A 15,600-nucleotide genomic window follows, 5' to 3' on the forward strand; every position below is an offset into this window, starting at 1 on the left:
GCTTGTATTATTCTCTCAACAACGCCATGTGGTTATTACTAAATTATCTTTATTTTAGAAAGAAGAAAGTGAAGTATAGGGAAATAATGGGACTTGAACAAGGTGACAGTGGCAGAAGTGGGTTTGGAGCATAGGTTTGGCTCACTCCAAAGGCTGCGCTCCTGACAACGTGCTGCATTGCTTCTTGAACATACAAATAATTGCAGGGATGTCAGCACATTGCCGCTGAGTCAAAAACTGAGATCAGCCTGGACCACAGAGCTGGATGAATGAGATGGAGAGCCTCTGAGGATGTTATTACATGCTAGAGCCAACTTTCATTACCATAAAGCCACCTCCTCCATGCAGCCCTTTCTGATGCTCTCAAGCTTAGAGGGAGCACTCCCTCTCTGAACTCCTCTAAACTTCCTGTACCTCTCTCAAGGCATCATTCATATCTGTAGCATCGTCGCTATTTGTGTACATGCTATATCTCTCTTACTACGTGAGCGCCCCCTTAGAGGTAGGGATGTTGTCTCACCAATCCCTGCAGAGCCTACCACAGTCAGGCACAAAATGGGTCCTTGAAAGCAACTGTGATTTTGCGCCTGTCTTTTCTTTTGCTTGTAAAGATCTTCCCCAGCATTAACCTGAAATACTCTTACTCATTTGCCAGCACCCAGTTCAAATGCCCCCTCTTTTGTGAAGCGGAAAATAACTTTTCTGGGTAGAGGTAGCAGCTCCTTTCCCTGTGTTCCCACAGCACTTTCTTCATCCCTTTATATCACTTATGTTGTATTGTAGCTGTTTATTTGCCCTATGACGACAGTGCCTGGCACCTAATAGGCATGTGACACATGTTTATTGAATGAATGAATGTGCAAATTTCTTTTTCCCCCACACCAATTTGGGTGGAGGGAAGGCAGTGGTGGCCCCAAAGTGTGGAGGTCCCTTGAAAAGCCAATCAGGATTGCTGGTTAATTTATCTGCAAATTACAAAGGCAGACTATGCCTGCATTCTGATTTGACCTCCCATAGTCTTTGTTGTGATTTTAAAAATCAGATTAAACCTCCCCAGCAGCTGGTTCCTACCGGCTTTGGGAAGATGAAAGTGTCAACATGTCTCTGCAGCCACACCAGGAAACTTGCTGCCTAGAAAAATCAATTCTGAATATTGTAAGAGCTAAGTACAGGATGTTGTACTCAGCAAGTGTTTCTATATTCCTGGAGCCACAGGGACCTGTCTCAGCCCTCATGTTCCTGTTCAGCCTCTGGCCTCTTCTGTGCTGCCCATCAGTCTCTCTGGGTCCCCATTATGTTCTGGTGGCCAGATTTCAACTTCCTGAAGGTGGCATAAGGAGTTTTGGAATGAGTCCTTAGTAAGTCCTATCTCTCTCTGGACCTCAGCCTCCTCATGTCTAAAATGAGACTGAGATGTGACAAGCTCTAAGCTCACAGGCTTGTTGGCACCTAAGAAGATGACAGGCATTCTCAGCAGGTAGTCTTAGCCTACGACACAGACAGAACCTGTTTCAGGGAGTTAGCAGAGGGGGCTATCATTAGAGAAGAGAGAACCTGAGTTAGAGCCTTGAAAAATGGGGAGAATTTATATTAGATCGTTTCCATGTTATTAATGGATGCTGTGGTAGTCAGAATAATGGTCCCCCAAAGATATCCATGTCTTAATCCCCAGAACCTATGAATATGTTACCTTGCATGGCAAAAGGGACTTTGCAAATGTGATTAAATTAAGGTTTTGAGATGGGAAGATTATTATCCTGGATCACTCAGAAGAGCCCAAGGTAATCATATGGGTCCTTATCAGAGAAAGGCAGGAAGGTCAGAGAGAGAGAGAAGTTGACAGAATTTACACCGCTGGCTTTGAAGATGGAGGAAGGGGCCCTGAGCAAAGGCATGCAGGCAGCCTCTAGCAGCTGGAAAAGGCAAGTTAATGGATTCTCCCCTTGCCCCCAGAAGGAACACAAATCTGCCAACACCTTGATTTTTAACCCAGTGACATCCGTTTTGAACTTCTGACCTCCAGATCTATAAGATAATAAATACATGCTGTTTTAAGCCACCAAATTTATGGTAATGTGTCAGAGAGGCAATAGGAAACAAATGCAGTTGCCCATTAAACAGCTGACCAATCATGTATAATAATCCATTATTATATATTCTTAAATATACAAGGGAAAAGTCAATCTCTCTTGATGTCCCAGTTTGCTTCCCTTAACAGAACAAGAGAATTATGTTACTCATTTTACTTCACTTTTGGAGCTCAGAGGTAAATTCATTCTCACCAGTTCCTGGAGAGCAGAGAATGTGTCATATTCATATTAACTTCTCTAGCCCCACTGTCTGGCATAGTAAATATTTGTTAAATGACTGCTCAAGAGTCACAATCCTCCTTAGTCTGGGTTTCTGGTATATCCTTTCCCCACATTCCTAAGCTCCATTACATTTTATTATACTCTTATATTGTTGGTCCTAAGATATAGGTCTTTGACATTCCCAGATTTGATATTCACGTTTTAATATTTATAAGTGATTCCAAAGCCATGTGGTAACCTAAATGTCATCGAGGCAGCTATGTGGGTGGTTGGCTAGTGAGTGAAAGAAACTAGCTGACTACCAACAGCCTATCTCACCCTAGTCTTATTGTTCTCAGCTCCTGGTTATGTAGGGAGTCACTCTCAACAATATGGAATTTAGGATTTCCACAAAACCCCCTAAGACTCCTCCTATTTTTCCCAGATTTCATCATTTTGCCCAACCTCTCTTTGGAGCGAATGCTTACTTCTATTTCTTTAATTATAAAAAGAGCTGTTGGAGGAGGACCCTCCTTTCCCCCTCCATGAAGAAGGCTGTCCATGGAAATCGAGGCTTCTACTGTAGACCTAGGTGGAATGTTTCAAGCCTTAAGCATTAGTAAGTCTGGGCCACATGGACTTTGACCCTGGGTGCACGTTGTAGGAGCTAGTGGCAGCTAGCCACTCATGTTGGCCTGTGATTGGGTCTGTATGTCTATCTGACTTCAGAGTGAAGTTATTAGCCAGCTCCAATTCCCTGAAGACTTGGGCCATGTGCTTCTTCCTAGTTTTATCACTAAGAAGGCTGTCACATTACTCCCCATCTCTCTGACTCTTGTATCTATCTCTCAACTGGTTCCAGACTTAAGGGGTGAAGACAAGGAGTATCATTTCTTGATCGCCCTAGAACTTTAATGAAAACTACTATTTGTTTAGTGTTTACTCCATGCCAAGGACTATGCAGGTGCTTTATACACATTATCTTTTCAAAATCATCATCAAAGGGAATTCCCTGGCAGTCCAATGGTTAGGACTCCACGCTTTCACTGCCAGGGGCCTGGGTTCAATCCCTGGTCAGATACGGAGATCCCACAAGCCGCACGGTGTGGCCAAAAAAAAAAAAAAAAAATCATCACCAGTACAACAAAACAAGTAGAATAATGGAGGTACTTGCAAGCACCGTAGTGACTGAGGGTTTCAGAAGAGGGAGTTGCAGAGAAAGAAAGAGGATGGAGAACAGCAATACCAGGACAAGCCCAGGAGTGAGGACAGTGGCCTTTAAATCCTTCACAAAACACAGAGTTCTCCAACTCTCGATAGAAAAATGTTAGGCCAGCCAGTCCATTCCCCAGTCTCTATACAAGTAACCCCGGACCCATGAGACACTCCGATATTTAAAGTCTTCTTGACAAGAAGGTCACCAAAAAAAGCCTCACTGGTGGGAGCGAGAAGGAGGACATTCTGTCCTTCCACAGTGGAGGCCCCTGCCACCGCGTCCCCTGACAGAGACCAGGCCTGGAGTGAGCTGGTGTGGTGAAGGTCATCAGCCTTTTAAACTGTGAATAGAATTGAGCCTGAACCCAGCTGCATGCGGGGGATGAGACCTAAGTCACAGTTCAGCGATTCCTGAGCTCTGTGTCTCAGTGCTTGAGTTTGAAACAAGTCTATTTTTTTTTCCTTCATGGCCCTTACCACAGATGAAATTAGATATTTTTCACCCATGTACTTAGTATCTATCTCTCCTGCTACAGCGTTAACTCCAGGAGAGCAGGAAGGGTGTTTCCCCACTGCTAGCACAATGCCTGGCACAGAGGGAGTATCAGATGAATGTCTATTGAATGAATAAAAGAATGAAGTTTACTGTTTGGCTCTGCACAAGTAACTTGACATCTCTGGGCTCAACCACCCATTCTTTAAGGAGATAACTACCTCCCTGGGTCAGAGGGAAGGTGGGAAGACACAAAGAATGATTTAAAGCACGTACAGGAAGAATTCACATGGTTGACAATATCCATAGTCCTTCTGATCTACTCAAAACTTCAGAGTTCTCCTTGGGCTTTCCTTTCCATATCCTTCCCTTGAATTTCACAACATCCCATGAGGCAAGAAGAACAAGGATTATTTTCTCCTTTTGATAGTTGGGGAAATAGGTCCAAATAGGTCCATGGAGGGGAGGGGTTATTCCAGATCACACAACGACTGAACTTCAGGGCGAGCCAGGACTGGAATGCAGGACTCCACAGTGGTGGGTCAGCTCAGTCATCCCACAGACCCCCGGATCCTTCCCTTGGCCAGCACCAGACCCAATAGCCCCTGCAATGGGCCCCACATGGAGGTAGTGGAAGGCTCTCTCCCACTCTTCTCTTCCCACATGTCTCCAGGAGTTGCTTGGCAACAAGCACCCAAGCAGTAAGTGGCCTCTAGTCAAGTGTGTTGCTGTGGAGTTACCAATTCTCCCTCCCTCCACACCTGTGCATGCTCTCACTCTCTATTAATGAGATTTGTCCCCTACCCTCACCACCTCACTAAGATTCTCTTCTCTATTCCACAATAATTAACCTCTCTGGACACAGAAGAGACTCTCAGGGACCTATATGGCAAGGGACCCCTGGGAACAAGGGCACTACCAATACCCTCATGATCCCCCAGAGACGACAGAAACTCCTTTTGTGAATGGTCCTGCTCAGTGATGCTCATAACCTCCTCTTCTTCCCTCTCCAGCTTCCACCCTGACAATGGCTTTTTTGAAATCCCCTGGGAGAGATCAAATGAGCTTGAAAATTTTATTTGAACACTTCATACAGTGCTAGTGAATCCCTGGATGCTGTTCCAGCACTTCTGGAATCACAGGTGGGAAACATTGTGAGGGAACCCAGTTACCATTTGCATGAAGATCAGGAGGAGAGAAAGGACAGAACCTAACATTTATTGTATTCCTACTATGTGCCAGGCACAATACTATGTTATCATGTAGCCCCTCCCTCAACAAACCTGTGAGACCTTTACAGTTGAGAATATTATCTATTCATAGAAGTGAAATGACTTACCAAAGCTCACACAACTTTAAAAAATCACAGAACTCTCAAAGAAGTAAATATGTATAAATAGATATGTATAAGAAGATACGTGTTCCTCCCTCTCCCTACACAATTAATTAATCATCAAATTCTGTAAATTTTAATCTTAATTCTCTCTCCTCATTTCCATCACTTATGTCATTTTATCACTTTCTCAGTGTTATGTACTGAATGTTTGTGTCCTTCCAAAATTCATGTGTTGATGCCCTAACCCCCAGTGTGGTTATATTTGGAAATGGGGACTTGAAGGAAGTAACTGAGGTTAATTGAGGTCATAAGGGTGGGGCCCTGATCTGATGGGATTAGTGTTCTTGGAAGAAGAGACTCCAGAGAGCTCGCTCACTCCTCTCCAGTGTGAGCACCAAGGAAAGGAAGTGTGAGCACACAGCAAGAAGCCAGCCATATGCAACCCAATGGGAGAGCTCTCACCAGACATCAACACCTGCTGGCATCTTGATCTTGGACTTCCAGTCTCCAGAACTGTGAGAAAATTAATGTCTGTTGTTTAACCCAACTAGTCTGTGCTATTTTATTATGGTAGCCTGAGCAGACTAATACATTTAGTTCAGGCCCTTAAACTTACCCAAACCACTAGTTTCTTTGCCTCATATCCATCTACCCTCCCAAACTGAAGCCAGAAATTTTTCTAAAATGAAAATCTGACTTTGTTAAAACCCTTCTATGCTCCCCAATGCCCATGGTAGTAGTCTCCAAATTCATACCCCTGTAAGAAAAATGTAGGCACAGCACTCACAGTATTTGTATATTTACTTAGATTACATATACATATATATTAAACCTACTTCTGTATACAAACGATATTAAAATACATTAAAATGACAAATAATATTTAAATGTTTACGTTTTAATGCATATATGAACAGTACAGAAAATTTTTATTTTTTGCTATAGAAAAGCATGCATGCACACACACACACACGCACAAAACCCTTTGTTAACTTTTTTTTTAGCAAAAGCAGTGTGATTGACTATGTCAGATCTAATTAGATTGTCATTGATTTTACCTCAAAACATGGCTGACAATGAACTTGTGCTAGGTGTCAGTCTAGCCATTTTCTGTGCTCACTTAGGCTTACTATAATTAATATAGTCTTCAATCAGAGGTTTCTTGGTAGGACTCTTTTAAATCTACATATCCATCATGGGGGTTCATTTAGTTAAAATGAGGTAGTACAATCAATATATCCACTTAACTAAGCACAGGAAAAGTGCAAAAGTTCACAATGGGCTGAAAATGAATAAAAGAGTGAGGGAGCCACTACTGCCAACCCCTTAAAGGGCAGAGTATTTCCTCCCACCTGAAGCTTTTTGAGTGTAGGATCTGTGAGCACCAAATGTGGAGATCAAATGAAGATATCCATGTCAATCCATATGGTAAATATTAGTAAACATTTATTTTATATACAAAGACAAGAATAAACTCTAGTAAGTTTCTTCAGTGCCCTAAGGAATAATCAGACATGTACCCTCTGACCCATTTCAAAAACCTTCTATTTGTTGTCCAAGGTCTCCCTGACTCCCAAGCCACCACCTGACAGCCTCTCCAGCAAATTTCTCTCTCAGCATCCCCTCCCTGCTCTTTCACAGCCTTGCTCCATTTTCACTGTATTGCTCACCATGCCCCAAATATCCTTTGCTTTCAGCCCCCTCTGTGCACTGGCTGCAGGGAGGATGTCAGACTACATAAATGGAAGCATTGGGCACAGAACAGGTACTTAATAAATGCTTATTGATTCTCACCATGAGGTAGTTAAACTAGATCAGTGGTTCTTCAATTTTAGCTAACCTCAAAACCACCTGGAAGACTTGTTATAACACAGATTGTTGGGCTGTACCCCAGAGTTTCTGATTCTTTGGGTCTGAGGAGGGACCTGAGATTATGCATTTCTAACAAATTCCCAGTGATGCTGACGTTGCTGATCTGGAGACCACACTTCTAGAACCAATGAACTAAATGGAATGTGTAGCTTCTTGCATTTCTAATGGTTTGATTCCTCAGTGCTTTTAATAGAGACTAAATAAACAAAATGAACTTTTATCTCTATATAAAATAATACTTAACATGATCACAAATGAAAATATGGGCTCTATAAGACCTAATGTGCACAGTGTGGAGAAAAGAGCACATACTTTAGAATCAGAAGATTTGAGTTGGAATCCCATTTTGTAGCTGCGTGGTCAACCTAAGACAAATTAATTACTCTCTGAATATCTGTCCCATGGGGTTGATTGTGAGACAGTATTAACACATGGAAATAATTTGTAAAAAGAAAAGTACTGTATACAGACTATACTAATAACACATATGTACAATGCATTAATGTTGAGTGGACTGATAATAAATAATATATGTTTTGAATACTTTAAATCACAAATTTCTAAAATTTCCAATTCCAGTGCTAATTCAGTATAGAAAAGTATATGATGTACATGTTGCTATATCATCTCAAATATATATAAATTTTATTAGTACCACTGGTAAATACCAATAATAGTAGCTGTGGTGGCCAATTTCCAAGATAGTCTCCAATGATCCCCACCTCCCAGGATTCATACCCTTGTGTAGTTTCCTCCTACACTGAATCAGTGACCAATAGAATACTCTAATAAGAGACATTGCCACTTCCTGTTTGGTTTCTTGGATCTCTCCCCCTAGGAGATGCCATGAAGACACTCTGTGGAGTGAAGCAGATCTGTGGAAAGAGCCACATGGAAAGGAATGAAGGCCTCCTGCTAAAGCCAGTGCCAGACATGTGAGTAAGCCACCTTGGAAGGGAATCTTCCAGGCCCACTCAAGCCTTCAGGTGACTGTAACCTAAGCCAACATCTGGCAGCAACCTCATAAGAGACCACAAGCCAGAAACCAAGCCACTCCCAAATATTTGATCCACAGCAACTGTGTATTAATGAATTATTATTGTTGTTTTAAGCCATCAAGTTTTGAAGTGATTACAGAGTGATCAATTATGGATACAGTAGCTAACATTTACTGTGCATTTATTATGTTCCGGGAACTATGCTAAGCACCCAACAACCCTATGACATAGATGCTATTATAATCCCCAAAGAGGAAAGCGTGGCCCAGAGAGGTTAAGTAATTTAGTCAAGGTTCCATGACTAGTCACTGGCAGAACTGAAATCTGAATCCAGGTCTGTAACTCCAAAGCCCAGATTCTTGGTTACTCATCCATATAAGCCAGGATAAAACCTTTTGGACAGTTAAGCAGCAGAAGCAACTGAGTCCCCAGAGGAGAGCAAAACTGTATAAAACCAACAAGGGATAGGCCAGGGGCCAGATACACAATAACACTGGTGCCTAATGTCATAAAACCCAGAAGTTCTAAACTGGCCCCACCGCCCAGCCTTTGTACCAGCAAACGAGTCAGCTCTTGGGACACTTCTGCCCAAGATGCCCAGGACTCACCCAAATCTGCAGCTTCACTCGCTTCTCATGGCGGTAGACTGTCTTCACCTTAAAGTCAATACCCACGGTGCTGACGAAGGCTGGGGTGAAGGTGTCGTCAGCATAGCGGAAGAGGAAGGATGTTTTGCCAACACTGCTGTTGCCGATGATGAGCAGTTTGAACATGTAGTCAAAATTCTGGTCAGAAGCATCTTTGACTCCGGCTTTACCATCAGTCACTGAAGCCATCTGCAGGAGAGACCTGTGGTCACTCAGGAACACACCTCCAGTGTCACCCTGGATCACCTAACTTTTAATGGTCACACCGCCCTGCGTACACTCACTCCACACCCCGGCATCACTGAGGAAATACACACTACTCAGAGTCACCCCCTCCCTGCACCTGCCCCAAATGTTGTCTCAGGATTGGGGTGGAACCCAGATCCTCCCGTTCATCCCTTCAGCAAATATTTACTGAACACATTGTTCTGGGTCAAGCCCTGTGTTGGGCACAAGGAATACAAGTATGAATCAGACATGGTGTCCGACCTCTGAGTGGCCACAGATTAGAGTAAAAAACTCATCAACACAGAGTAACAAAGCAGTGGATAAGTGATAAGACAGAGGGAAGCCTTGGCTGAGGAAGCCCATAAGAAGCACCTAACCCAACCTGGAGGCATAGTGGGCAAGGGGCGGCTCCTGTAGGGGTAGCTCCGAAGCTGAGTTTGGAAAAAAAAAAAAAGGCCAAAACAGCAAGTCAAAACAAGGGAAGCAATCACAACGACCTCATACCATCCTCCACTCTGCTGCTAGTCGTCTTTGTTTGTTTACAAAAGAAAATCTCTCCTTTGAAAGTATATATCCATTACAAAACGTTAGAAAAAAACACAAGAATGTAAAACAGAAAATTTTAAATTACCAGACACAGCATCCACTCAGAATCTGCCATTGTTAACATTTGAAGTTTATTTCCTCCTTTATTTTTTCACGCACCAGAGTGCCATCTATTTTGAAATTATACCTTATTATTTAATTTAAAAGGTAATACATTGTAGTATACCTAGGCCTTAATATTACCAGCAAATATTTGTCAAGTACTCATTTCCCATGAGAGATATGATGGTGACAATAACCATATAACAGTTCCCATTTATTGAGCACTGTGATATTGTGATATAATAAAAGACATGTATTTGGTCTGGGTTCCTGGTTCCAGGCAGAGCTCCTGAAACCTTTGCAATCTCTGGAAGTACAAGTGATAAGTGTCTTGTTGTGCGCTGATGAGATGCCTGGTGGCTGGGGCTCCAGGACAGCCTCAGAGTGGGGGCTGGTTGCCAGAGGCACCAACCACATGATTAGAGGGTTGGAACTTTCAGCACCACCCCCTAACCTCTGGGGAGGGGAGAAGGGCTGGAGATTAAGTTGATGACTAAAGGCCAATAACTTAATCAATCATGCCTACAGTAATGAAATCTTCATAAAAAACCCTAACCAAAGCGGTGTGTAGATCTTCCAGGTTGGTGATCACGTTGATGTGCTAGGAGAGACCCTGGAAGCTCCAAGACACCCTTTCCCCCTACCCTGCCCTATGCATCTCTTCCATCTGGCTGTTCCTGAGTTGTATCCTTTACACTTTTACAATAAACCAGTAATTAGTATTTAAAAAAAATGGTAATACACACACTGAAAATAACTCAGGCAAACTTTACTATTTGCAAGTATTACTTTATCACCATCTGTAATTTGCATTCTTTTCTTAACTTTTAGCATAAAAGGTAGGTAATATGGAACCTAAAGGTTTACAGTGAAAAGTAAGTCTTGCTTCCACCCCTGATGCCCAGTCTCTAGGTCCTCTCCCCAGAGGCAAACATGTTAACGATTTATGTATCCTTCAAAGATAGTTTTTGAATATATAAGCACAGAGGTCTGTTCATACTTTATATATACATATATATATACATATATATATGTATATATATAAATGATAACATACAATACATTCTAGTCTATATCTTCCATGTATATTTTAATAGCTGAGATAATTAGTTTTGTATCCTGCTCCTTTTCACTTAACATTATATCATATACTGAGACTTTAAAAATTCTTCATAAATATGATTTCAATTGACTACACTTTATTCCATCCTATGGTTGTGTCATATGACCAATTCTTTAAAGTTGTATATTTATTTTTCTGTTCTTAATTATAAAAATTAAGTTGCAGTGACCACTTCTTTACATATTTGTTCTCTTTCCTATTTATTTCCTTAGGAGAGATCCCTAGAAATGGAACCCCTGGTCAAAGAATAACTCTACTGAAACACAGATTTGATCCTTACCTCAATTTCCTTTATCTTATTTTATTCTCTAGATAGACCTGGGAGATAAAACTGGAAGGACAAAGATTACTATCCCCATTGGATCAAGAAGGGAACTGAGGGCCAGAAATTATAAGGATTTGCCCAAGCCTCACAACTAACAACTGAGACTAGACCTAGTACCATGAAGTAATATGGGAGAGGTCAAAATTCCTGCTCTATTCTTCAGCTGAATTCTTGGGTGAGTCATATCAGCTCTCTAAGCCACAGCATTTTACCTTACAACAGAGAAAATACCACCTACTTCACTGAGCTATGGTACCAATAGAGTGAGCAGTTACCATATGTAAATAATCTGGCATGGTTTCTTGATCTATGGGAGGTACTCAATAAATATTAATTCACTGGCTTTTTAATTCACTTCTGCAGTCAAATCTTGTTCAAGTGCCCTCTCCCTGATCTGGGCTCCATAATTTGAGCCTGTTTTACAATTAACTGTCTGTCTCCCCTTCTGGATTCAGCTGAGTTTTATCCATCCTTACACCCTGTCAACACTGAACCTAGAGTAAATCCTTGGGCATGTTACTCCTTTCAGTAAACATTTATTGAACATTTGCCATGTGCCAGACTATTGATGTAAATGTTGTATTATTGGTTTTCATTTTTCTGATGCAGCTGTTTGCACTCTTAGATTACTGGAATTAGAAGGGATTTTAGAGTGGCAGCATTATCATAACAAAAAGCCTGGCTACTGGTCCCAGCTTTCCCAGTAACTCAATGTATGAACTTGGACAAGTCACCTAAACTCTGAGCTTCAATGTCATCATCTATGATATGATCACATTACCTACTGCAGAAGGCTGCTGTGATTTTTAAATAAGAAAATGTAGGAAAAGGAGAAGTAAAACTGTCACTGTTTGCAGATGACATGATACTATACATAGATAATCCTACAGATGCCACCAGAAAACTTCTAGAGCTAATCAGTGAATTTGGTAAAGTTGCATGATACAAAATTAATGCACAGAAATCTCTTGCATTCCTATACACTAACAATGAAAGATCAGAAAGAGAAATTAAGGAAACAATCCCACTCACCATTGCAACAAAAAGAATAAAATACCTAGGAATAAAGCTACCTAAGGAGGTAAAAGACCTGTACTCAGAAAACTATAAGACACTGATGAAAGAAATCAAAGATGACACAAACAGATGGAGAGATATACCATGTTCTTGGATTTGAAGAATCAATATTGTGAAAATGACTGTACTACCCAAAGCAATCTACAGATTCAATGCAATCCCTATCAAATTACCAATGGCATTTTTTACAGAAGTAGAACAAAAAAATCTTATTTGTATGGAGACACAAAAGACCCCAAATAGCAAAAGCAATCTTGAGGGAAAAAAACAGAGCTGAAAAAAACAGTCAGGGAGGACTCCCTGACTTCAGACTATACTACAAAGCTACAATAATCAAGACAATATGGTACTAGCACAAAAACAGAAATACAGATCAATGGAACAGGATAGAAAGCCCAGAGGTTAACCCACACACTTATGGTCAACAAATCTATGACAAAGGAGACAAGGATATACAATGGAGAAAAGACAGTTTCTTCAATAAGTGGTGCTGGGAAAACTGGACAGCCATGTAAAAGAATGAAATTAGAACACTCCCTAACACCACACACAAAAATAAACTCAAAAAGGATTAAAGACCTAAATGTAAGACTCCACTGGTTTTTCAGATAAAACATATCAATAAAGTGTAGGGGGCTTCCCTGGTGGCGCAGTGGTTGAGAATCTGCCTGACAATGCAGGGGACACAGGTTCGAGCCCTGGTCTGGGAAGATCCCACATGCCGCAGAGCAACTGGGCCTGTGAGCCACAATTACTGAGTGTGCGCATCTGGAGCCTGTGCTCCACAACAAGAGAGGCCGTGATAGTGAGAGGCCCACGCACCCGATGAAGAGTGGCCCCCGCTTGCCACAACTAGAGAAAGCCCTCGCACAAAAATGAAGACCCAACACAGCCATAAATAAATAAATAAATAAACAAATACTTAAAAAAAAAAAAAGAGACCTAAATGTAAGACTGGACACTATAAAACTCTTAGAGGAAAATATAGGAGGAACACTCTTTGACATAAATCACAGCAAGATCTTTTTTGACCCACCTCCTAGAGTAATGGAAATAAAAACAAAAATAAACAAATGGGACCTAATGAAACTTCAAAGCTTTTGCACAGCAAAGGAAACTATAAACAAGACAAAAAGACAACCCTCAGAATGTGAGAAAATATTTGCAAATGAATCAACAGACAAAGGATTAATCTCCAAAATATATAAAGAGCTCATGTAGCTCAATATTAAAGAAACAAACAACCTAATCAAAAAATGGGCAGAAGACCTAAATAGACATTTCTCCAAAGAAGACATACAGATGGCCTAGAGGCACATGAAAAGCTGCTCAAGATCACTAATTATTAGAGAAATGCAAATCAAAACTATAATGAGGTATCACCTCACACTGGTTAGAATGGGCATCATCAGAAAATCTACAAACAACAAATGCTGGAGAGGGTGTGGAGAAAAGAGAACCCTCTTGCACTGTTGGTGGGAATGTAAATTGATACAGCCACTACGGAGAACAGTATGGAGGTTCCTGAAAAAACTAAAAATAGAATTACCATATGACCCAGCAATCCCACTACTGGGCATATACCCAGAGAAAACCATAATTCAAAAAGACACATGCACCCCAGTGTTCACTGCAGCACTATTTACAATAGCCAGGTCATGGAAGCAACCTAAATGCTCATCGACAGACGAATGGATAAAGAAGATGTGGTACATATATACAATGGAACATTACTCAGCCATAAAAAGGAATGAAATTGGGTCATTTGTAGAGACATGGATGGACGTAGAGACGGTCATAACAGAGTGAAGTAAGTCAGAAAGAGAAAAATAAATATTGTATATTAACGCATATATGTGGAATTTAGAAAAATGTTACAGATGAACTGGTTTGCAAGGCAGAAATAGAGACACAGATGTAGAGAATAAACGTATAGACACCAAGGGGGGAAAGCGGAGGGGCGGTGGTGGTATGATGAATTGGGAGATTGGGATTGACATATATACACTAATATGTATAAAATACATAACTAATAAGAACCTGCTGTATAAAAAATAAATAAATTTAAAAAAAAAGAAAACGTATATAAGGGTGCTTCATACCTACATTGTGTGGAGAAAACTACACCTGGCCTTGTGTAGAATCAGTTGGAAAAGTGCCTGCCTTTATTAGCTATGTCTGCCATAGGTGCAAGGCAAGAGTAAAAACATAGTTTCAGCTCCTGGTCTGATCCACTCCCCGTCATCTTCAGGTAAAAAAATTGAGGCTCCACAAAGAGAAGTGATTTGTCAAAGGTCATACAGCAAGTCAGTTGGAGCATCATTACTAGAACTTCTGTCATCTGATTACCCCCAGATTGGACTGGGCTTAGGGAAAATAAAAACTACAACAATTTTAGGGTGAGTAGAAAAGCATCCCCAGCACGCTGAGATCTCTTTCCTAGCACTTGCCGTACTGTACTATCAACATTTGTTTATGTGCACACAGCATAGCTTTCCCAGAATGTGGTATGAGAACAGGGAGAGCTGAGAGGTACAGCTGGAAGGCAGGTTCATGTGGATGCCCCCAAGGGGATCTTCTCAAGAGGGGGGCAGGGGCTACACAGACATTTGGAAGAGAAGTAAAAACCACCCCAGCAGGCAGCTGCCTGAGGCAGATCTGAGCAGGCAGGTCAAGGCACAGTGGTGTCTGCAGAACTACATTTGTCAGATAAGCATCAATCAGATCTTGTCTCTCTTTTTTGACAGTCACGTAAATGACAGAGCTGGGTAGCTCACTGTCTTCATGACAAGCAATACAGATGAAGGCCCAGGGAAGTCATATCTGGTCCCAGGCTGGGGGAAAGAAGGAAATGGCTCCTCCAAGGGTTGGTGTGAAAAACAAACAACACTTTAAGTCTGATAAGCATCTAAGGAAGAACCCGACTTCAGCCAGGAAAGAGGAGGGAAGAGGAGACAGCCTTAAAATCCAGCAAGAAGAGATCAACTGAATACATGTAGTGAAGAAGTAAATGGATGAACTTCTCTTTTGAAGGAAAGAGCACAAGACAAAGTCAGAGACACCTGGGCTGAGCCCTGGCTCTCTAAGCAATTGTGTAACCTTAGGCAGATCACACCCTGGGCCTCAGTTTCCTTATCTATAAAACGAGTTAATAAAGTGACTTCCGGGCAAACTATTGGAAGAATTAAAACCAGTACATGAGAGAGTGCTTTGTAAACCCCTTTCAATTCTTTTCTTTTTCTTTTTTTTTTTTTTTGGTCTGTGTGCTTCATGTTTTCTTCTACCAAATCATCCTAGATAGTGGAAATAGCTTGGGGTTCCAAATCGAACAGACTAGGTTCAATTTC

At 41.4% G+C, this 15,600-nt stretch overlaps 1 protein-coding gene across 1 annotated transcript in view; it reads right to left on the minus strand.

Annotated features, from left to right (window-relative positions):
• The window catches only part of RAB3B (RAB3B, member RAS oncogene family), a 60,662-nt gene that overhangs the window by 42,467 nt on the left and 2,595 nt on the right, over positions 1-15,600 (minus strand). Inside the window, exon 2 of the mRNA XM_036836987.1 lies at positions 8,814-9,041. Within this exon, the coding sequence (XP_036692882.1) occupies positions 8,814-9,041 (228 nt within the window). The remainder of the gene's footprint in view (positions 1-8,813; positions 9,042-15,600) is intronic.

This window comes from Balaenoptera musculus, chromosome 1, assembly GCF_009873245.2.
Source record: "Balaenoptera musculus isolate JJ_BM4_2016_0621 chromosome 1, mBalMus1.pri.v3, whole genome shotgun sequence".
Taxonomy (NCBI): Eukaryota; Metazoa; Chordata; class Mammalia; order Artiodactyla; family Balaenopteridae; genus Balaenoptera; species Balaenoptera musculus.